Source organism: Tenrec ecaudatus, chromosome 3, assembly GCF_050624435.1.
Source record: "Tenrec ecaudatus isolate mTenEca1 chromosome 3, mTenEca1.hap1, whole genome shotgun sequence".
Taxonomy (NCBI): domain Eukaryota; kingdom Metazoa; phylum Chordata; class Mammalia; order Afrosoricida; family Tenrecidae; genus Tenrec; species Tenrec ecaudatus.
Window position 1 is genome coordinate 140,066,103 of NC_134532.1, and position 24,617 is coordinate 140,090,719.

A 24,617-nucleotide genomic window follows, 5' to 3' on the forward strand; every position below is an offset into this window, starting at 1 on the left:
ATAATTTATCAAATATTTTTGTCAGCATTTGCTAGGATGACTTTTTAAAAAATATTTTAGCAAAAAATAATTTCCTTCCTTTCAGTAGTTGGTTTTGATGTTAGTCATGATGCTAATTGTATAGAAACAGCAAGTGTTTCACCATTTTTTTAGTGTTATTGGCATATTATTTACCTATCATGCAATTCAGTAGTTCAATCATATTTATAAAGAGTTGTGTAATCGTCACCACCAATCAATTTTTGAACATTTTCTTCTTTCTTTTACTTGTTCTTATTGGCTCCCCATTCCTGTCCCCACCCCCATTTCTACTATCTGAGTTTATTTAACTTAGAGTTGCCCTGACAGTTTGGAGAACTGATCCATGAAGCCACTTGAGTCTAATATCAATATCTGAAGCAGACCCTTGTCTGTGTTTGTGGTGGTGCTCACCCTTGGCCACCTAGGACTGCTAGAGTGTCACATAGTGCAAAATATCACTGTGTGGGTTTTCAAACAGACATTGGTTTTCTCTCAATGCTGGAGGGTGGAAGTCCCAATCAGGCCTTGGTTGGATTAATTCCTCATTGCTGCTAGGGCCCAGCAGTCCTCCATGTTCTTTGCTTAAGGGCAGATCCCCATAAGCCGTGTTCCGTCTGTGTCACCCTGTTTCCACTTCCGCTCTTCTAAGACACCACTTAGAAGGTATCGGGTTACTGTCTTCCAGTATGGTCTCATTTAACTTACTGATTACAGAAGCAAACCTCTTTCCAAACAAGGTCTCATTCACAGGTACAGAGCTTAGGAATTCAAGATGCCTTTTTAGAAGACACAGTTCAATCCATAGCTACCTGTGTAATTTATTTCTGCTGTTTGTAATTTGTCACTATAGATTGTTGTGGGTGTCCCCCCCCCCGCCATGTATAATCAATTTTTAAAATCTTCTATGAACATTAAATGATTTTGCTTTAATCAATTCTAGGATCGCATTATCGCCTGTCCCTCCCACCCATATATCTGTTACCATTTTTTTCCTCTTCTGTCACTGATTAAGTTTTCCCTTTTTTGGACATTTGGAGAAAAAAATCAGAAATTTTATTAGGGGGCTTCAAAAAAGTTTATGAAAAATGGAATTAAAAGATAATAGAATTAAAAATGTTTTGAACTCTCATATTTTGCTTCTATTTTTTCAGTAGTTCGTCTTGAAACTCTAATTACTACAATCAAACATGCTTTTCTGCCACTTTAGAATTAATCAGTAATTACATCTTCTGCAAGTTCTTACTTTGCCCTATTTGTGTTGAAATTACATGGAATTTCCACTTCAGATTTTTATTTCCTTTCCTCTCACAGTTACGGCTTTATTTTAAAGTCCATGTGAACCTGACAGTGCAAGCCCTAGGCAGTGCAAGCGGCTTGCATGCAGTTGGAACCCATGCAGCAGTACCGTGGAGGACTAGGCCCAGCAGTCTGCTTTCATTGTGATTATTGTTGTTAGTTGCTGCCACGTCCATTCCAACTCAGGGCATGCCAGACGTGTCAGAGGAGAACTATGCTGCATAAGGGTGCCTGCCCTGCCATCTCTGGTAGATGGGTTTGAACTACCAACCTTTTGGCTAGTAGCCTTTGACTTAACCATTTACACCAACAAAGCACTCCTTCCTTAAAAAGATGTAAGATGATTATTGGTGTTGTTAGCTGCGGTTGAGTTGCTTCCAACTGTGAGCAACCCTGTGTGTAACAACAGAACAAAACACTGCCCAGGCCTGCACCATCCTCGCAATTGTGTTCTTTGAGCCTGTTGTTGCAGCCACTGTGTCGATCCATCTCATTGAGAGTCTTCTTCTTGACCTCTGCCCTCTAGTTCACCAGGCGTCATGTCCTTTCCTCCAAGGGTGGTCTACCTTGCTGACATGTCCAAAGCACATGAGACAAGGTCTAGCCATCCTCTCGTCTAAGGAGCCTTCTGGCTGTACTTCTTCCACAGCAGATGTGTTCGTGCTTTTGGCAGTCCGTGGTACTTTCCGTATCCTTCACCAGAATCTTAATTCAAATGCATCAATTCTTCTTCCTTACGCTTTGGCACTTCCCTAGGAAAAGAATTCTGACTTCACTTTTTTTCTTCAGAAGATTTTGTAGCTATTACTCTTTGTCTTCTAGGAGTCCAGATGGCCGGTGGTGGTTTCTGTCTGACTTTGCTGTCTTTTCCCTCTCCAGAAGCTTGTTTATTTTTTCCCTTGAATTTTTATGATGTATAGCAAGAATAGCAGCTACTAAACTTCCTGCCACACCTTTTGATTATTTGCCACATGCCAGGCTATGCAGTCAGTACTTTATGTGCATTGATTTATTGGGTTCTTAAAGCAACTCTGTGAGGAAGGTCAGATTTTATTATCTACACTGTATAGATAGGAAGGAGCTCTGGTGAGGTAGTGGTTATGCACTGGGTTGCTAGGTCAGGTGTTCAAAACCACTCACCGCTCCATAGGAGAAAGATGAGGCTTTTTACAGACAGAGAAACCACAGGGGCATTTTTCCCTGTCCTCTAGGGTAACTATGAGGCAAAACAGACTCGTTTGCAGTGAGCTGTTCTGTTTTGGGTATGGAAGGGAAAGCTGAGACACTGAACAAAAAGTAACTTGCTCGGTGCCAGGATTTGAGCCCAGACTGTCTAATTTTCCAATTCTAACTCCTGCTTCCTTTCTAAAGCTGTACCCCAAGGGTGGACGCTTTCCATCGAATGCTCGCTGGCTTTCTTCAGGGCATTTCCCCTGCCGTCTGTTGATTTCCTTTCTCCTGTAGCCTCTGTTCTCTGCTTTTGTCCGTTCAGGGAGACAGGATCGAGGCCATTTAGATTGGGCTTATCTTTTAACTTTCCTTACACATTTCCCCCTTCTATTTAAGGTATGTGATTTCTTCAATTTTACTTTCCATATAGCAAAATCAGTTCTTAACTGTGTCTATAAATGTGCTCATTTATTATTCCATTTACTATTAATTTTTTTAAAGAACTCTTTCTTCTTTTACTGCTCTTTCATATAACAGCCCATTCTCAGACTGTGAATGCAGTCGATTTTGGAGTTTCATGGTGGACAGAATTTTCTGAGTCTTCTTCTGTTGTCTCTATTGTCTGCTTTAGTCAGTTGCTTGTTCTATATGTTCACATTGTTTTCTGTCACTCGTTTTCCTTAAGTGTTTAGAAATTCCTGGCTATCTATGGATTCATAAATACAGGACTAGGTTGATCAGTATAAGTAAATGGCATAATAGGTTTTCTCTCTGAACATGAAAACTAACTACAGAGTTCCTCTGTGTAAGTGGGCAGGATTAAAATGATGATATTTGCAGGTTAAAAGCAATTGAAGTTTGTAGTTTCTATAATATAAGCTTATAGGTGTGCATGCATTGCTGCCAGATGGTTACAGTTGTCATTTATGGGTCCAAAACTGCAAATGCTTTGAGATTGGTGGCATATTATGTTGATTATCTGTTTAATAATTAGATAGACTTGCGCTCAAAGCATAATTCTGGAACTTATAACTTGTTGGTTATAGCAAGTCACTTAATTAAACTGATTCATTAAACCTTTTGTCTTAAAAAATAGCTCTAACAAGAATTTTGTGAAAATTACAAGATAATGTATTATAAAACCTAGAATATCATGGATTGTTAGTAAATAGTAGTTACCTATCACTGTGGGTTAATGAGTCATGAAGTTTAACATCGAAAATATATAATGAAGAGTTCTAAAAATAAATGCTAAAGAAGGAATGTCACTTCTCGTTCATTTTATGAATTTCCTAGAGTTATTTTAAGAGCCCCCTATGTTGCGAAGGAGTTTTTAAAGAGGAGTCAATATAAGCAGATGATTGGCAGAGCTGGCCGTGCTGGGATAGACACTGTTGGGGAGAGTATCTTGATACTGCAAGCAAACGATAAGCAACAGGTAAAAGTAGTCCACTGTGGCTTCTTTCCTTGGTTTTTGCCCTCACCCTTTTCTGAGGTCAGTTTTTCAAAGTCATTAATGTTCTCTTAGGTGATTAATCATTAGAAAGAGTCTTCTGGATACTTTTGTATTTCAATCACAGTAGAAAACATTTTTAATCGTTTTTCATTTTCAAGGTTTTTGCCCTGACATCGCCCTTGCCTTGCCCCCATTTTCACTAGATTTACACCAAGTGTGACATTTTTAAAAAATACTGTATTGGGGGCTCTTACATCTCTTATCACAATCCAGTGTATCAAGCACATTTGCAATATGCTGCCATCATCATTTTACTTATTTTTCCCATTTTATTGGGGGCTCTTACAACTCTTGTTACAAACCATACATCAATTGTATCTGACATATTAGTACATATATTCCATCATTTTTTTCTATACATTTACTTTCCATTGAGCCCTTGAGATCGGCTTCTCCTTTTTTCCCTCCCTCCTCCCCCTCCGCCAACCCCACCGCTCGTGACCCCTGATAGATTGTAGATTGTTAATTATTTTCAAATCTCACTGACCACCATCTCCCTTCCCCTCTGGTTTCTGTTGTTCTTCCCCCTGACTGGGGGTGCGTGTTTATGTGCTATTCATTGTGATCAATGCCCCTCTCTTCGCCCCCCCCTTCCCCTTCCCCTTTTGGTATCCCTATTCCCATTCCTGTTCCTGGGTTCCATGTATTGTGAGTTTTATCTCTTGCCTAGACCTATGTGCATGCTCCTGTCTAGTCTGGATTGGGAAGCGGCACTGAGGTTGTGATAACAGGGGGCAAAGGGTCCTTCAGGGCACAGAGGTATGTTGTGTGACCCATTAGTGCTCTACTGCACCCTGGTTGACTCACCCCTTCCTGTGACCCCTCTGTGGGGGGATGCTCCATTGGCCATAGATGTGCTTTGCGTCTCCCCTCCAAGCCCCCTCCATTCTCACCAATGCATTTTTGTTTGTTTGTTTACTGTTTGTTGTGAATCTTCTGATGCTTGTTGCCCAGTCTCGACACCTCATGATTGCACCAGCTGGTGTGCTTCTTCCATGTGGGCTTGTTGCTTCACTGTTGGATGGCCGCTTGTTTAACTTCAAGCCTTTAAGACCCCAGACACTATGTCTTTTAATAGCTGGGCACCATTCTGTCTCTTCACTATGACTGCTTTTGCACCTGTTCTGTCTTCAGCGATTGTGTGTGGGGGGAGGGGGGGCAGTGAGCATCACAGAATGCCAATTTGTTAGAACAATGTGTCCTTGTATTGAGGGGAGGTAGCCATCATCATTTTCAAAGCATTCTCTTCCCACTTGACCCCTGATATCAGCTCCCCATATCTTGTCCCTCCCTCCCCCGCCCACCCTCTCTCATGAACATTGATAATTGTAGATTATTTGTTCCATATCTTACATCATCCTCTGTCAACCTTTATCCACTTTTCCGTTATTCATCCCCCTGGGAGAGGGTTCTAAGTTGATCCTTGTGATCTCTCCCCCTTTTCTCCCCCCACTCTCTCCAAGTGTGACATTTTCATATGGGGCATTATTTCTAATTTTTAGCCAGTCCATTTGTTGGAATATTGTATTATTGCTAAAGCTGTTTTAAGGTGAATGGAACAAAAGAATGTAAAACTAGGGATGGCTGGATATGCCTTGCTATAAAAATGACCGTGTTCTATTACTGTTTTCTGTTTTACTCCTAAGAGAAACAGTGCCCAGCTTGCTTATTGTGTACTGGCGATTGTGGTCTCAAAGGGGGGATTGATGGTACTATGGGTTAAACATTGGGCGACTGACAAAAAGATCAATAGTTTTAATCTACCAGCCTGTCCATGAGAGAAAGATGAGACCGTCTGCTTGCATAAAGAATTGCACCCCTGAAAGCCTGTGGAGCGTTTCTTCTCGGTTCTGGGTCAGAATTGACTGACTGACCCCAAAGCAGCCCACAAGGGGGCAGCACTGTCCCAGTGAAAAGGCACCTGCTGGTTACTTACCAGTTGCCACTTCCTGCTTGGGTTATGGTCTTTGAAATGTTTTTAATTATGGTAAATATGCCCATAGCCATCAATTTAATTCCAGTTAAACATGACCCTAAGGTTTCCAAGTTGTACGTCTTTATGGGAACAGATAACCTCATCTTTCTTCCAAATTGCACCTGCTGTGTTTGAACTTCTGTCCCATTGGTTAGCAGCCCACACCACAGCCTATCCCGCAGCACCACCAAAGTCTAAAGAGGTAACAAAATATAGAGCGAATAAGATATTTGTCATTTCTATGTTCTTCACACATCCATCCTGTTCAGCCATCATCGCTAAGAGCCCCTGAGCTTTTCTAGCACCACCCTTAACTCGTCCCCTGAGCTTCGTGTCTTCCTTTCCCTCCCTCCACCCTTTTCCCGTAACTGCTGACTAACTCTGATTTCTATTCATTTGCCGATTCTCAAACTCAAAACTCAAACTCACTGCCATTGAGTTGATGCCGACTCAGCAGTCCTGTAGGACGGGCTGGGACTGGCCCTGTGGGTTTCTCAGACTGTGACTCTTTATGGGCGTAGAAAGCCCTGTCTTTCTCCCTCAGAACAACTGGTGGTTTCAAATTGCTGACCTTGCATATTACCGCTGCACCTGCCCCCCCCCCCCCACATGTAGCCATTATGCCACCAGGCCTCCTTTGGCTTGTCCTTGATATTTAATGTAAGTAGGCTTATAACAATATCTGACTTTTTTGTCACTGACTTCCTACTCACAACATAATGTTTTCAAAGGAGCATCATCTATATTTGATAATGCAAAGTACAACTTTACTTGTTTATAGGTGCTGCAGTTAATAAACAGCCCAGTGGAGAACTGTTATAGCCACCTTGTTCATGAATTCGGCAAGGGGATCCAGACTTTATTTCTCTCTTTGATTGGTTTGAAGGTATTTGAAAAATATTTTTTAAACTCATTACCAGCACTCAAAATAATGGATGTTAAAAAATTTTATGTAATCTGAAACATAAAAAAAGGTAACTTCTAATTTAATGTGAAAAGGGTCAGTTTTGACACAATCAGTTTGAATGGGTTTTATCTGCATTGTAAATCCTTTGCTTTATAAATAATATGAAAAATCAACAAATATGTTGTAGATTTGGTGGGTTCTACAGGGAACTTAAACAATATGAGCCTTGGCAGGAGATAATCTAGCACGTCTCCCCTCATTATGGGTAAGACTTGGTAGTCCTGTGACCTACTTTATGATAAACATTTGTGAGCTCCTTATGGCCTTTGCCATGCAGAAAAACTTGAGGGGACAACATTCATTTTCCTAAGATTAGAAATTAACTCCCTTTTTAGGCTTCTTCTGGATGATGTGGCAGGTAAAGGGTGTAATTGCTGTGTTCCCTGGCAATTTAGAAAGAAAGAGAGAGAGAGAGAGAGAAAGAAAAAGAAAGAAAGAAAGAAAAGGGATCTGAGCTGGGTATTAAAGAATGTAGAGGTTTCAGATATTTCAATACTCAAAATAGGGTCTTAGGCAGCACATTTACCTAATTCGTCTTTTGATCTCCTGCTGCTTCCATAAGCTTTGATTGTGAATCCAAGTAAGGCAAAATCCTTGACAACTTCTATCATGAACATTGGCCATTGAATAAGGAATCGATGTGTTTGAATATGGTCCTGGAGAAAATATCCCAAGTCCTATGGACTGCCAAAAGTACAAATAAGTCTGTCTTGGAAGCAGTACTGCCAGAGTCCTCTGTAGGGGCAAGGATGGTAAGATAGCATCTTACATGCATTCGACATGTTATCGGGAGAGACCAGTCCCTAGAGAAGGCCATCATGCTTGTAAAAGTCAAGGAGCAGTGAAAAAGAGGAAGGCCCTCAAGGAGCTGGCTGACACAGAGGCTGCAGCCATGGGCGCAGACATAGGAACCACTGTGCGGCTGGCATGGCGCAGGACTGGGTCATGTTTCATTCTGTTGTACGTAGGCTTTCTATGAGTTGGACGTGACTTAACAACAACACAACAGGTTTAGATGAGCACAGAGAAGGGAGGTGTCACTTGCAGGTAGTTACGATGAGAGAGATAAAAACGCTTAGTAAAGTTAGAGGGCTTATCCAACTTGATTTTAAGAGTTTCTGTAGAATGGTGTAAAGCTATTGTGATCAAGAATGTTGGTACAAAGATATGCTTGTGAGGGGTTTCACAAAGTTCTTGGAAAAACTCCGTTATCTTTGAATATCTTTTATACATGAACTTTTAAACCCTCTCCTATAGATCAATGACAGGTGACTCCAGGAATAGATCTACATATTTATAGTCAATTTTCAACCAAAGTGCTAAGGTATTTGAAGGAGAAAGGTTAGCCTTTTTAACAAATGGTGCTAAAGCAACTGGATATTCATATGGGATTTTAAAAATTAACCTCTACTCTGAGCACGGACATAACCATAAAAGCTAAAACTAAAACTTAAAGTTTAAAATATAGGAGAAAAGCTATTGTTACCTCGGGTTAGGCAAAAATATATTTCTTGGGGACAAGGCATGAAGCATGAAATAAAACAATTACATGGACTAATTAACATTTTAAAAATTCTTATAAATTGCTAAAAAATGATAAGGCTATTCACAAATGTGTATTCATAATATGTATATCTGACAAATGTACGTCATGGGTTTGTTGTTGGTAGGTGCCATTGGACTTGGTTCTGACTCATAGCGACTCTGTGCAACAGAAGGAAACACTGGTGGGTCCGGTGCCCTCCTCACGATGCTTCTTATGTGTTCAGCCACTGTGTCAATCCATCTTGTCAAGGGCCTTGCTCTTTTTCCTGCCCCTCTACCAAGCTTGATGTTCTTCCCCAGGAACTGGTCCAAAGTACGGGAGACGAAGGCTTGCCGTCCTTGCCTCTGAGCAGCATTCTGACTGTACTTCTTCCAAGACACAGTTAGCAAAAGGCAGTCTTCCAAAAGGAATTAGGAGGGAGCTAGAACTTTGAGACTGGAGTATTTGGAGGAACAGAGAGACGAGGGAAACTCGTTGGCCTGAAGGGTGGAGTTTTACACGCGTGGTGATAGGAAATCCACAGGGTACACAGATTGCCCAATTTTGTCCTTAACCATTGCAGTGCAGCAGTCAGTAGGTGGCCAGTGGTCATCGAGCCTATTTATAGGTGGCATATCTTGAGCTCCTGTGTTGAGGGGTTCACTAGAGGACCCTCCTTGAGAAAGGCCTGAGATTCTAGACAGAATGATCCACCAGGAAAACCATGAGGGGCGGTTCTGAAGAAGAAGTCAAGTCCTTTGCACAGGTCCAAGCAGGTGGAATAGAGGTCAGAGGAACGAGGGGCCAGATGTCTGACTTGGGCAACATGAAGTCAAGAGACAGGAATGTAGAGATGAGCTTCCCTGGAAACACAAGGGCCTGGCCATGTTGGGAGAGAAAACTTAGAATCGATGTGAGGGTATAAGTTACAGTCCTAGGGCATAAGACTAAAGGAGTCTTAAGTTATGTTTCAAATACTCCGATAGACACTTTACGTGTCTCACCTCTCAATCTGTGCATACCTTTGAATTAAGTAATATAATTACCCTTTTACAAGTAAAGAATCCAAGGCTAACAGAGACTAGTTATGTAGACTGGTTTACACTCTGTGTTGTTGCTAGATGCCATTGAGTCGGCTCTGATCCACAGTGACACTCTGCACAACAGAACGGAACTCTGCTTGGCCCTTCGCCATCTTCACAATTGTCCTGTGCCTGAGTTTATTGTTCCCCCGTGTCATTCCATCTCATTGAGGGACTTCTTCTCTTTTACTGCCTCTCTACCAAGCATGATGCCCTTGTCCAGGGACATGTCCCAACTTTGCTTCTAGGGAGCACTCTGGCCATACTTACTCGAAGATAAATTGGTTTGTTCCTTTAGCAGGCCATGGTACTTTCAATATTCTTTTTTTTTCTAATAAATAATTTTATTGGGGTATCTTACAGTGCTTATAACAATATTTTTATTAATCTTCACCAGCACCACCATTCAAACACATCAATTCTTTTTTTTAAACATTTTATTAGGGGCTCATACAACTCTTATCACAATCCATACATATGCATACATCAATTGTATAAAGCACATCCATACATTCCCTGCCCCAATTATTCTCAAAGCATTTGCTCTCCACTTAAACCCTTTGCATCAGGTCCTCTTTTTTTTTTCCCCTCCCTCCCCTCTTCCCCCTCCCTCATGTGCCCTTGGTAATTTATACATCGTTATTTTGTCATATCTTGCCCTATCCAGAGTCTCCCCTCCCCCCCTTCTCTGCTGTCCCTCTCCCAGGGAAGAGGTCACACAAATACATCAATTCTTCTACAATATTCCTTATTCAGTGTCCAACTTTCCTATGTATCTGAGGCAATGGAAAATAACCAGGCTTGGGTCAGGCATACCTGAGACTTCAAAGAAATGTCCTGGCTTTTCACTGCTCTAAGAGGTCTTGTGCAGCAGATTTCCCCAACGCGATGTGCTTTGATCTCTTGACTGCTGGATCCAAACAAGACAGAAGCCTTGACAACCTCAATCTTTTCTCCATTTGTCATGATGTTACCTATTGGTCCAGTTGTAAGGATTTGGGTCTTCTTGACATTGAGTTGTAGTCCATACTGAAAGCTGCAGTCCTTGACCTTCCTCAGCAAGTGTTTCAAGTCCTCCTCTTTCAACAAGCAAGGCTGTGTCATCTACATATCACAAATTGTTAATATGCTTTCTTCCAATCCTGATGCCTTAATTTTCATATAATTCAGCTTCTCTGATGATTTGCTGAGCATACAGGTGAGAGGATACAACTTTGACCCATACCTTTCCTCCTTTTAAACCATGCAGTATTTCCTTGTTCTGTTCACCCAGCCACCGCATGGTCCACATGCAAGTTCCACATGGGCACAATGAAGTGTTCTAGAATTCCCATTCTTGTAAAGACTGTCCTTAGTTTGTCATGATCCACATAGTCAAATGCCTTTGCATTCTCAGGACAACACAAGTGAATATCTTTCTGGTACTCTCTGCTTTGAGCCAAGAGCCATCTGACATCAGAATGGTAACCCTTGTTCCCTGTCCTCTTCTGAATCCGGGCTGAACCTCTCGCAGCTCCCTGTCATGTTCCATGTCATAGCTGCCCCCACGCACTGGAGCCCGTGCTCCTGCAGTTTCTTACGTGGATCCCGCAGTGGTTTAACTGGTCCTTCTTGCACCTACTCTGGGCCGCTTTCCCACAGTGCCTCCAAACAATTCTTCGTGCAGTGGTCTTTTGAAAATGCACACACGATTCAATAATCTCCTTCTGCTTGAAATCTGTCAGTGGTTTCAGTTGCTTTTAGGGTTAAAGTCCAGCTCCTTGTTGGTTATCTACCTTGGTAGACGGTGGCATCTGCCTCTCTCTGCAGCTTCCCATTCACTTCCACACACTCTGTGCACTCCAGCTTTCTGTTGTCCTGTCTCAAATAGCATATTCTCCCTCCTGCCCCAGTGCTGCTAAGCCGTTTTCCTGCTCATCTCTCGTATCGTTGGCATCGCTTGTCTAGTTAACGCCCGCTCAGCCTTTAGAGCTGGTCTTACCCATCCCTTTTGCACAGGAGGCATCTGAATCCAGTCAGTCTACTGCAGTATACATGCGTCAGTCTGGGTGGACTAGAGAAACAAATCCAGAGACTGGAGACTCATGTGTATATAGAAAGAGCTTTATATACAAGAGCCATTGAATACTGAGTAAACATCCCAGCCCAGTCCACATCAAGTCCCTAAGTCCAATATTAGCCCATATGTCCAATACCAATCTATAAAGACCTCTTCAGACTCACGTCATGCATGCAATGGTGCTGAATGCAGGAGGATCACAGGCCGGTGGGTGGAAAGTCTTGTGGATCCAATGGCAGTAGAAGTATCTCATCACTGGCAGGGGTCACCACGAGGCTCCTTCAGCTCCTGGGCTCTAGCCTAGCTCCATGTGTCTTCTCAACTGGATGTCTTCCAGGGAGTGAGCATGTGTCCCGCCTCCAACAAGCTATTTATCTCCTTACACCTCCAAATGAGGTCATCAAACTGCGACCCTTTACTCTTAAGTATCAAATTGACAATAGATTATGTAACTAACACAATCCTTTTTTTTCTTACTTTTATTGGGAGCTCTTACATCTCTTATCATAACCCATACATTCATTCAATACGTCAAGCACACCTGCTTATATGCCATCATCATCATTTTCAAAGCATTCTTTTCCCACATGAGTCTCTGATATCAGCTCCCCATTTCTTGCCCCTTCTTCCCCACCCGCCCCCCCTGACAAACCCTTGATACGTTCTAGATTATTATTTTCATCTCTTACATCATCCTCCATCGCTCTTCACCCACTTTTCCATTATTCGTCCCCTAGGAGGGGGTTATATGTTGATCCTTGTGATCGATTCCCTGTTTCTCCCTCACCCTCCCCTAATCCTGGTATCTCTACTCTCCTTGTTGGCCCTGAGAGGTTTCTCTATCCTGGATTCCCTATGCGGCCTCTTTCTTATCTGTGGCAGCTTGCATGCTCTGGTCTAATCAGATTTAAGGTAGAATTGAGGTCATTATAGTGGGGGGAAGGAAGCACCAAAGAGCTAGAGGAAAGTAACACAATACATTTTATAGAATGCCATCCTTTCCTTTATTTACCTCTCCATTTGTCATTATGTTAATGTTGACACAATTATTTGGTATGTAACATTATTGGAATGTAAACTTAGAAAGCTGAGTTTGCATTTCATTTGTCTCCAATTTCTGCTGCCTAGCAGAGGGTTCAGTGTGTTGTTGACGCCTGGCAAAAATATTTGGATTAATGAATGAGTTGATTTTGAATATGGGCTTGGGTGAACTGAACTTGCAGGTTAAGGTATTAGGGGTCAGACAGCTTTGAAAAGCCAAGGCCAGCCCAGATGGTTGCAATTACTATTTCAAAATTTGTTTAAGGAGTGGGAAGGGGGCCATAGAAAAAACAACATAGAGGAAGATGAAGAAGCCCATGTAAGGGTTTTACTCCATCATCACTGCCAGTGTTGTCTGTATATGCTCAGGTAGAAAAAAGTACAAGACCCCAAGTAACCCTTCAAGAATGCAAGGGTCAACGCCTGAGTAGTTTAAAAGTAGGATTGTATTCTAATTAACTACATTGAGAATAGTTTTAATTAAAAGAGCAAGAAGCAATAGAAAATGGGGTTTTGGGAATCCTGTATATCAGTTTATTTTGAAGTGACTACTTAAATTTCCAGTTGAAATATCGAGATTGTAAGGGAGAGACATGTATTTGTTGATGGACTGTGTTTTAGGAGAGGATGCTGGTTTCTTTGAAATTAGCTCATCTAAAATCGTTCTAACTCTGCAGTTAAATGCCTAAGTTACTGTATATACTCGAGTAGAAGCTGACCTGAGTATCTGCTGAGGCACCTAATTTCACCACAGAAACTGCATTAGAAATGTGCTGAAAAACTTGCCTTCTACTCAAGTATATGCGGTACTATGATTGCCATTTGGAGTTGTAAATAGTCGATAGCAGAGGGAGAGAGTAAGGCAGAAAGAAGAGGAAAGAGAAATGGGAATGGGAGTGAGAAAGTGTGACAGAAAACTATTTCAGCTCCACTGTGAAATACTGCCTAGACTTGTTTTCGTGGATTTCTGCAGGAATGTTTTCCTTGTGTTATGTGTTTTTGCTCTTTTCTTCTTCTTTTAATACTTTTTTAAGAGCTAACAGGTGCTTTCACAGATGAAAGGAAAGGGGTCAAGGGGTGGTTTTCTGGAGGAGATTGAGCAGGAGTTAATGGTAATTGGTTGGGAAATAAATTGAGAGAGTACAGCTTTGGAGAAAATCTGAAACATTATTCAAAAGGCTAATATGTTTGGAATGAAAATGTGTGAATGTTTTCATAAAAAGTATGACTATGATAACAATCTACCCTCTTAAATTGTATATTTGTTAATTATAAAATACCATAAAATCATGTACAATTATGCAAATTACACACTAGTTTTTTTATTAAATAGCTTTGAGGAATGGGAGTGAGCCATTATCTTGATTAATGTGCATTTGGAATGCCTTGAATTAAGGATGATCTTACACTGATGTGACTTTTTCCAGATTGCAACAAATCTGAATGACATATGTCACTTTATGAGTGGCACACTTTTGGGAGTTCAGCAGAAGATTTTGTTGAAAGGAAAAAGTCTCTCAGAAATAACTGTCGAATCACTTAATTGCCTGACAGAAAAAGGACTCTTACAAAAAGACATGATTTATGAGTCTGAAGCAGAGTTCCAATGTAATTTCCGTATCACAAAGTTGGGCCGAGCTTCTTTCAAGGGTAAGAGTTTAGCTGCATTATATTATTTATCTGAAGGATGGTGTTGAGGTAAAAAATGTTTGATATATAACATCTTAACATCTCCACATATATTGTTTTGTGCCAAGTAGCCAAAAGGTAGGTGGTTCAAACGACCCAGAGGTGCGCAGCACTTCAGCCTGGCAGTCTGTTGCTCCAAGATCACAGCTCTGTGAACCCTGCCTTCATGCCTGGGGCCACCCTGGGTTGGAGTTGACCCAAAGTCAACCAGCTGTTCGACATCCACGCACAAGTAGGGCTCTTAGACCGTGTATACATGTGTAAGGCATAAAGCTTATTTTCTGAAACTAGTCTCATGGAAGTATGTGTTTAGCAACATGCTTTTCTCACTTATACAACATCATGAGCACTTTACCAATTTCTTTAAACCTGCCACCTCATCGTCTCTTAATAAATGTAGCCATCTATACTATCGATAGACCATAATTTTTTTAACCATTCTTCTGTTCATGGACATCTCAATTCCTGTATCTGCGTTCCATGGGTTGGTTGTGCAGGAATTGAGTCGTTGGGTCAAAAGGTATGGAGATGATAAATGTTGGTGGGTATTGTTTAAGTGGCCTTCAAAGTAGGTTTGGTGTGTTTGTTTGTTTTTTGCTTTATTTGGTAACTTTATCTTACAAGTAAGACTGTACTTAAAATGGACTCCCCCCCCCCTAGGACTTAGCAAAGATGTCATATATTCTTTATGTGTCTTTTAGGAATGATAGACCTGGCTTACTGTGACATTCTCTACAGAGACCTGAAGAAAGGCCTTGAAGGACTTGTGCTTGAGAGCCTTCTCCATCTAGTCTACCTGGCAACTCCCTATGGCATGGTTTCCCAGAGCGACCCAGACTGGATGATTTACTTCAGGCAGGTGAGACTGTATTACATACAAGGAGGTTCTTTGATTTAGGCCGCTGCACTCATTAATGATGACATTGTTGTTGAGTGGCCACTTTTTGGGTTTGTGGTTTATGATTTTCTCTGTTAAAGTGTACTTGCATGTGAGTCATTTGTCTTAACAGTTTATCATACCTGGAATGTCTACTAGAGAGATTAAAATGAGTAATTTCTCAAGAATTACAGGCCTACAATATAAAACAACAAATTTTATGCAAAACAATGTACTGCTTTGGGTACAAATTACTGACGTAATTAGACCGCCAGGGAGGTTAATTGAGTCTTCTGTCACCTCATCGGACAGATTCCCTAGAAAAGCCGTGGAGGGTGGCGATTCGGGAAGACGGGCTCTGGTCCGTGTTGGGTTCCCGAGCTGCCGTGGAGCAGTGGACCGGATAGAACGGTCAATTGGAGTGCCCCATACACGTCATCGTCATTACTGTGCCAAGTGACGGGCCATCTCCTTCCAGGTCATCTGTTCATCAGCCCCACTGACTGGTTTGGAGACATGGGTGCTCCCTCCACCACTCCCCCATCCTCAGCCAGGAAGTCCGTTAGGGAGCTTGTCTTCCTCTTCTTCTTCTTTGCTGCACCGCCGTGTTGGGCGAGGGAGAGAGAACACAAAGGCTCCTCTGAAGATGTTCTAGCCACCGGGCGTGTAGTGCTAGAATGTGGCGAACCCAGTGAGCGCAGCCTCTGACACTTGCGTTCCCACAGTAGCCGGGTGTGATGATGCTCCCGGGCCCGAGGAGTCAGTCAGTACAAAGGGCACCTGGTCCTACTTGTCGAAACTCAGCAGTAGAATGTGCCCCGTTATGATTTCATGCATAGCACACGAAATAAATGATGCATATTGTTCAGGGGCAGTTTATAGCTTTTTAATTCCAGAAAATTCATTTTCTTTGTAATGCCATCTTTGTGAATAATTAAGTTACCATATCGTTTTGGAGAGGGTCTATCCCACGAGACCACACTCACTTCCACTGTGTCAGTTCAGACTCATGGAGACCCCATAGAACAGAGTGGAATTGCCTGAAACTGTAAGTCTTTATGCGAGTAGGAAGCCGCGTGTTTCTCTGAGAAGTACCATATGATAGTTATTGCTGAAATCTTTCCCTCGCCTCCCTTGTCCCAGCTACCTCTGCAGTAAAGATTGCCATAAACTCCATGAGACCCAGTACTTGTGGCCAGTTCTGTATTTAATTCTTGCGTTTTTATATGAGTGGACTTCAAAAAGTTTGTGGAAAAATTCCATTGTCATTTAATTCCATGTTACAAAAACTTTTTGAATCCCTTTTTATTGTAGTTTTTTAAAGTTTCTAATGTTTAATTTTTTCTTCATATCCCTAAAAATCATAAAAATATATCAAACAAACTATGATTTGGTTCAAATAACAATTTTTAATTAAAAGATCATTTAATGGGGGCTCTTATAGCTCTTACAATAATCCATACATCAATTGTATCAAGCGTATTTGTACATATGTTGCCATCATTATTTTCTCAACATTTGCTTTCTGTTTGACCCCGTGGTATCAGCTCCTCTTTTTTCTCTCCCCTCTCCCCCTGGCCCTGGTGACCCCTCAATAATATATGAATTATTATTATTTTCATATCCTACACCAATCACAAATGACAAATTTTTTAAAGTACCAATTTATGTTTTCAATGCCCGTATTCTTTTTCTTTGTAGTTCAGCCAACTCAGTCCAGCAGAACAAAAAGTAGCTGCTCTTGTGGGAGTCTCTGAAAGTTTTATTGGGAAGAAAGCTTCCGGTCAAGCAATCAGGAAGGTACCGTTGTTCAACAAAAGTTTGTGACACTTTATTATCTCCTTTGTTGAGCTGATCACTTTGTTTCACGTGTTTTATTTAAATTAATATGATTCCCATTTTGCTATTTAAAACATGGCTGAGCAACAGAAACTCTAACACTTTTTAAAAGAAATAATCATTTCTAATGGGTATAATGAGGTTTTGTTTTGGTGTGTGTGTGTGTGTGTGTGTGTGTGTGTGTGTGTGATTTCGGTGAAGTTTATGGAGCAAATAGGTTTTCCAATCAACAGTTCATATGCATTCTGTCTGATGACACTGATTATAATAATCCTGAATAACTTCAACCCAAGGGAAATATAATATTATCCAGAAAATTTGTATTTGGCATTGTATTTGGTACTTGGGACTCTAAATTAGAAAAGGATTTGCTTGTTTGTTTTGTTTTTTCCCTCGGAGTATTCCCTAATACTTAAAATATACAAAAGCAGTCTATAAAAGTTGAACTAGATAAATATAACTTTTTGATATGATATCTTTTCCCCTTTTTAAATCATTTTATTGGGAGCTCAGACAACTCTTATCACAATCCATACATCCATCCATTGTATGTCAAACACATTTGTACATTTGTTGCCTTCATCATTCTCAAAACATTTGCTTTCTACTTGAGCCCTTGGTATCAGCTCCTCATTTTCCCCCTCCCTCCTAGCTCCCCTCTACATCATGAACCCTTCCTTGATAATTTATAGATTATTATTTTGCCATATCTTACACTGTCCGATGTCTCCCTTTACCCACTCTTCTGTTGTCCGTCCCCCAGGGAGGAAGCTATAAGTAGATCCTTATAATCGGCTCCCCCTCTCTACTCCACCTTCCCTCCACCCTCCCGTTATCACCACTTTCACTACTTTCACCACTGGTCCTAAAGGAGTCATCTGTCCTGGATTCCCTGTTTTTCCAGTTCCTATCTGTACCAGTGTACATCCTCTGGTCTAGGCAGATTTGTAAGGTAGAATTGGGATCATGATAGTGGGGTGGGGGGAGGAAGCATCCAAGAACTAAAAGAATATTGCATGTTTCATCGTTGCTACACTGCACCCTGACTGGCTCATCTCCTCCCTGTGACCCTTCTGTAAGGAGATGTCCAGTTGCCTACAGATGGGCTTTGGGTCCCCACCCCACACTCCCCCTCATTCACAATGATATAATATTTTGTTCTTTGATGCCTGATACCTGATCCCTTCGACACCTCGTGATCACACAGGCTGGTGTGCTTCTTCCATGTGGGCTTTGTTACTTCTCAGCTAGATGGCCGCTTGTTTGCCTTCATAGCCGGGCATCATCAGCTTTCTTTACCACATTTGCTTATGCACACATTTGCCTTCAGCAATTGTATCAGGAAAGTGGGCACACAGTTATATGACTTTTTGTTCTTTGATGCCCGATTCCTTCGACACCTCATGGTCACACAGGCTGGTGTGCTTCTTCCATGTGTGCTTTGTTGCTTCTGAGCTAGATGGCCCCTTGTTTACCTTCAAGCCTTTAAGACCCCAGACGCTATCTCTTTTGGTAGCTGTGCTCAGTCAGCTTTCTTCACCACATTTGTCTTCCGCAATCGTGTCAGGAAGGTGAGCATTGTGGAGTGCTTATGAAAATACATAATGCATAGATTAAATATAAGAAAAGTGGAAAAATCTATACAGCTATACCATCAAATTTCTTAACATTTTCTCCAGGATATTACACTTTTTGTTTTATTTTATTTGGTAATTCAATCTTCATCAAAACCTAACACTTCACCGACCATTTCCATTTAAGTCTTTTAAATTTGCATAGATAATGCTGATTTTAATTTTGAGAAGTAGAAGATGGTTTGTAGTACTTAAGAAGGGGGTACCCAAGAGAAAACGGAATTTTTAAAAGCTATGTATTTAAATATTTTTTTTAATTATTTTTTATTTTTTAACAAATTATTGGGGCTGATACAATTCTTTTCACAGTTCATACATATACATACATCAATTGTATAAAGCACATCTGTACAGTCTTTGCCCTAATCATTTTTTTCTCCTCTTTTCTTCATTTACATTTTATTAGGGACTCCAACAACTCTTACCACAATCCATACATATACATACATCAATTGTATAAAGCACACCCATACATTCCCTGTCCCAATCATTCTCAAGGCATTTGCTCTTCACTTAAGCCCCTTGCATCAGGTCCTCTTTTTTTTCCCCCCCCCTCCCTTTTCCCCCCTCCCTCATATGCCCTTGGTAATTTATACCTCGTTATTTTGTCATATCTTGCCCTATTCGGGGTCTCCCTTCCCCCCTTCTCTGCTGTCCCTCTCCCAGGGAAGAGGTCACATGTGGCTCCTTGTAATCAGTTCCCCTTTTCCAACCCACTCACCCTCCACTCTCCCAGCATCGTCCCTCACGCCCTTGGTCCTGGAGGTATCATCCACCCTGGATTCCCTGTATCTCCAACCCTCATATGTACCAGTGCACAGCCTCTGTCCTATCCAGCCCTGCAAGGTAGAATTCGGATCATGGTAGTTGGGGGTAGGAAGCATCCAGGATCTGGGGGAAAGCTGTGTTCTTCATCGATACTACCTCACACCCTAATTAACCCATCTCCTTTCCTAAGCCCCTCTATGAGGGGATCTCCATTGGCCGACACTTGGGCCTTGGGTCTCCACTCTGCACTTCCCCCTTCATTTAATATAATATATATATACGTATACATATATACATATACACATATATACACATACATACACACACTTATATCTTTTTTTTTTTTTTTTGCATGATGCCTTATATCTGGTCCCTTGGGCACCTCGTGATCGCACTGGCCGGTGTGCTTCTTCCATGTGGGCTTATTTGTTTCTGAGCGAGATGGCCGCTTGTTCACCTTCAAGCCTTTAAGACCCCAAACACTATCTCTTTTGATAGCCGGGCACCATCAGCTTTCTTCACCACATTTGCTTGTGCACCCATTTGTCTTCAGCGATCCTATCATGGAGGTGTGCAGTCAATGATATGATTTTTTGTTCTTTGATGCCTGGTAACTGATCCCTTTGGGACCACTCGATCACACAGGCTGGTGTGTTCTTCCATGTGGACTTTGTTGCTTCTGAGCTAGATGGCCGCTTGTTTATCTTCAAGCCTTTAAGACCCCAGTCACTATCTCTTTTGATAGCCGGGCACCATCAGCTTTCTTCACCACATTTACTTGTTCACCCATTTTGGCTCCAGCTGTTGTGTCGGGAGAGTGAGCATCATAGAGTTCCAATTTAATAAAAGAAGGTATTCATGCATAGAGGGAGTGTTTGAGTAGAGGCCCAAGGTCCTTCCGCCACCTTAATACTTGACCTATAAATATAGACACAAAGATCTATTTCCCCAACCTCCTATATATATTTGCATGTACATGTCTTTGTCTAGACCTCCATGAATGCCCTTTGACTCCTAGCTCTTTCCTCCATCTCCCTTGACCTTCCTCCTGCCCTACTACCATGCTTCATTGCCACCTGGGCTAGAGTATACCTCTTCTCTAAGCAACCTTACCCTTGATCATTTCCCACCAGGCCTGCCACTCCCCCTTCTCTACCCTTTGGGGTCCCATGTTTTTCCCTTGTCCCTGGGTTTGTTAACACCACTTCCTTACCCCCCCCTACCCCCCACCCCAAGTCCCCCCGGAACTGTCGGTCCCGTTGTTTTTCATCCAGATAGTTCATCCAGCCTGTCCTATTCAGACAGACCTGTGGAGTCACTAACATGCACGAAAACTAGACAGAGGAACACAAAGCAACAGTATACAACCAGACAACAAAAATATTTTTAATAAAACAACCTTGTCACTTTTGAAGTACTCTCCATTACACTTAATACATAGGTCAAATCTGCGATTCCCTAATTGGAAACATTTTTCAAATTCATCTGTTTGGGTGGTTGACAGCACCTCCCTCTTTTTTTCTTTGCCTTTTCTACATTGTCAAATCACTCTCTTTCATGTCCCTCTTCATTCGCAGAAACAAAAAGAAGTCTCAGGGAGCAAGGTAGGGTGAGTCAGGTGTGTGGGGCAAGAGAGGCATGGTGTTTTTTTTGCCAAAAACTGGCACACTGAGATGGCTGCAGGAGCAGGTGCATTGTCATGGTGGCAAAACCAGTCCCCGTCTGCCACAAATCAGGCCTTTTTTGTTGTTGTTGTATAGTTATGCAGTTTTTTCAGAACCTGTAAATGGAAAGTTGATTAACAGTGTGAGTGAACTCCAAATGCACTACAAGTTAACATTTTCATCTGTTGGGGAAGTTGACAAACATCTAGAATGAGGTTTGTCATCAATCAACATTTCACCTTTTTTGAAATGTTACAACCAGTTGTACACTTGAGTTTTTCTCTTAGCACTGTCCTTGTAAGCTATGTTCAACATCACAATAGTTTCTGCTGCATTTTTCCCAAGCAGGAAACAAAATCTGTTCTCTTAAATTGGCAACAAGGTTCAAGCGAAAGGGCATTCACAAAAAAAATTCACCGTTTCCAGAGAGAACCTTCCCAGGCGACACCACTGGGTGCACTAACCCAGAGCAAGTTGTTCAGTGCTTGCCTAGAGTGAAAAATACATACTATGAAAGCTCTGCTTAGCGGAACTTTTTCTGTTTTTCCTGAGTACCCCCTCGTATATTTAATTACATGATACAATTGTCTCATATTGTTGAATCACAAAATTGTCAAGATTTATATTTTATGGTTTTGAGATTGAGTGCTTTACTATGTTTTTTCCACCTCAAGAACGATTATATAATTAAGATCTTTTGATACATGAACGCCAAGATAGATAACCCTTCAGAAATAGTAACAGGAGTAATGGTTCCCTGAGGGCATGAGAAGAGGGGCTGGTGGGGAGCTGATAGCACTAATGACTGTATAACCCCACTCAGGGGAGGGAGCAACAGAATTGTATGTGAATAGATACATTGGATGGCGTAAGATACAACAATCAATCAATAAGGGTTCCTGGGAGGCAGGATAGAGGAGAGATGGGATAAAGGGGTGTTTACATCAAGGAGTTCAAGAAGAAAGAAAATGTTTTGAAACTGATTGTGGTAGCAATTGTACGGTAATGTTTTATGTGGTTAAACTATGGAATATTGTTTAAATTATTGAACAATAATATTTTTATAACAAAGTCTAAAGTATCAAAGGAAAATAATATCATATTAATTTGAAATTCAGTATCAAATAATATGTAGAAGTATTAAGAATAATGTGGAATTGAAAATTAATCCTGCTACTGAATTCATGATAAAAAGTTTTTTAAAAGAATAATGCAGAATATTTTGGCTGAATTTTATATATTATCAATAAACATTTATTCAATAGATCATTAAATATTTATAAAATCATGAGGGTCCATTTATCTTTATTGAGCACAGATTAGCTGGGGGAGGGGAGGACATAAGCTGAGATACCACAGGCTCAAATAGAAAGAAAATGTTTTGAAAATGATGATGGAAACGTATGTACAAATGTGCTTGACACAATGGATGGATGGATGGGTTGTGGTAAGAGCTGTAAGAGCCCCCAATAAAATGATTTTAAAAAGAAGAAAATAGATTAGTTGCTAGTTTGTTTTGAAAGAATTTTTTTTAGAACACTACAGAATATTTACATAAAATCTGACTTTTCCATATTTAAAAACCCTTTTTAGAGGTTTTTGTTTGTTTTTACAAAAGAGCTGGAAATTGGCCGTGTGTTTTATCTTTCAATATAATAAAACCTCCTTTTTCTGGCTTAGAATTCAAGGCAAAGCTTACATTAACCCAGTTTAGAGTTAATAATGTAAACCAAAAAACCCACTGCCATTGAGTGAGTTCTGACTCATAGCACCCCTATAGAGCGGAGCAGAACTGGTGCCCAGGTTCCCGCAGACTAAATCTTTGTGGAGCAGACAACGTTATCATTGTTCTCCTGTGGAATATCTGGGAGATTCAAACTGCTGACCTTCTGGCTAGCAGCCCAACTCAGTACCCACTATACCACCATGCCATCAGGATCTCCCCAACTCTAGCCATCCCTAGAGAAAGACGTTTAGTTTAAACAACTTGATTTGTCTCCTTTTTATTCTTGGAAAAATGAAAAGCAAGCAACTTGAATTTTTCTAAAATCCATCTTAGTTGGTTTTTCTTTTTATGTTTTAATTTTTGTGTGGAACCATACTATTTTCACTACCCTGTAGTCCTGGTGGCGTAGTAGTTCAGCGCTCAGCTGCTAAGTAAAAGGGTGGCAGGTCAAACCCAGTAGTTGCTCTCTAGGCAAAAGATAAGATAGTCTACTTCTATAAAGATTACACCCTTGGACACACTATGGGGCAAGGCTGCTCTATCCTGTAGGGTTGCTTGACGCAGAGTCAACTTGACAGCAATGGTCCAGATTTTTTAGGAGAAGGGGGCAATATAATGTCATACGCTTTATCTTCTTGTCTAATTTGAATGGAAAACAAGCATACATTTATTTGATTGTATCTTCCTAGAAAGTGGACAAGGACATTGTCAACCGACTATACCTGTCTTTTATTCTTTATACTTTGCTCAAAGAGACCAATGTTTGGAGAGTAGCTGATAAATTTAATATGCCTCGAGGATATATACAACATCTTCTCACTGGAGCTGCCTCATTCTCATCTTGTGTATTACATTTCTGTGAGGTAATTCTATTAAATAAGCCATGTCGCTTTTGTTTCCATTGTTGCTAAACTCAAGCCAATTAGTGTTTTCTTTTTATTGATTTATCTTGTTATGAGAAAACTCTCAAGATTCGTATTAACAATGCATCTTTGGTTTTATCTGCTTACAAAAAACAGCAAATAGGAAGCACATAGCTTCCCTACCCATAGTGCCACCATTAATAATTTCAGATATTTGGATGAACATTCACAAACCACATTTCTTCAGTGATGTCACTGCTGTGTATCTTTCTCGTGAGAGATGTAAGGTGTTTGGTTATTGTATTCTCGGTGTCCAGTGCTTCACATATGATCACTTTGTGCCTTGATCTCTTGATTGCCATCTTCGTCTCTGGCACCAGGTAACTATTTTGGGCTTGTACATTGGATCTTTATTTCATAAACCAGCTCAAGAAAAGCTGTATTTGGCATGAATTTGGTTTTTTGTTGTTTGAAAATTTCACTGGAAGTAACTTTGAAAACTGCCTTAAATACCACGACACAGCTCACTAGAATTTTCTGCCCGGATAACTTTTTGTTTATTTATAATGCCAATTTTACATCATATAAAACTTTTTCTGCTTAGTAGCAAAATGATTCTTTCAAGACGTGTAGATTTTTGTCATCTTTTTGATTCACAACATTGCCTGTCTATGAATGTTTTATCCATTTATCTGTATATGCACATGTGTTTAGTGTTCGGTTTTGTGGTTTCGGATGTACGCAGCGGGCAGTGAATGTGCACCAAGAGCCTCTGCATGTGTGACTTATGCACTGATGCGCTCCTGGAGGGACCGGCTCGCCGTCCCTTGCAGAGTCCTCCCAGTTCACATCCATCCTGAGAAACTTCTTCTCTCATGAATCTAGCTTTCTAAATCTGACAAGTG

At 41.0% G+C, this 24,617-nt stretch overlaps 1 protein-coding gene across 5 annotated transcripts in view; it reads left to right on the forward strand.

The window, feature by feature from the left end:
* The window catches only part of HELQ (helicase, POLQ like), a 68,802-nt gene that overhangs the window by 19,853 nt on the left and 24,332 nt on the right, over positions 1-24,617 (forward strand). For 4 of the 5 annotated variants that reach the window (XR_012783468.1, XR_012783469.1, XM_075544094.1 and 1 more), the window contains exons 10-15: positions 3,784-3,925; positions 6,760-6,864; positions 14,080-14,302; positions 15,043-15,200; positions 16,920-17,018; positions 23,539-23,712. Coding sequence is in view for 3 of the 5 variants with exons in the window: in XM_075544094.1 (XP_075400209.1) it covers positions 3,784-3,925; positions 6,760-6,864; positions 14,080-14,302; positions 15,043-15,200; positions 16,920-17,018; positions 23,539-23,712 (901 nt within the window). In the remaining 2 variants the exon portion in view is untranslated. The remainder of the gene's footprint in view (positions 1-3,783; positions 3,926-6,759; positions 6,865-14,079; positions 14,303-15,042; positions 15,201-16,919; positions 17,019-23,538; positions 23,713-24,617) is intronic. The other variant, XM_075544096.1, reaches the window with a different exon arrangement.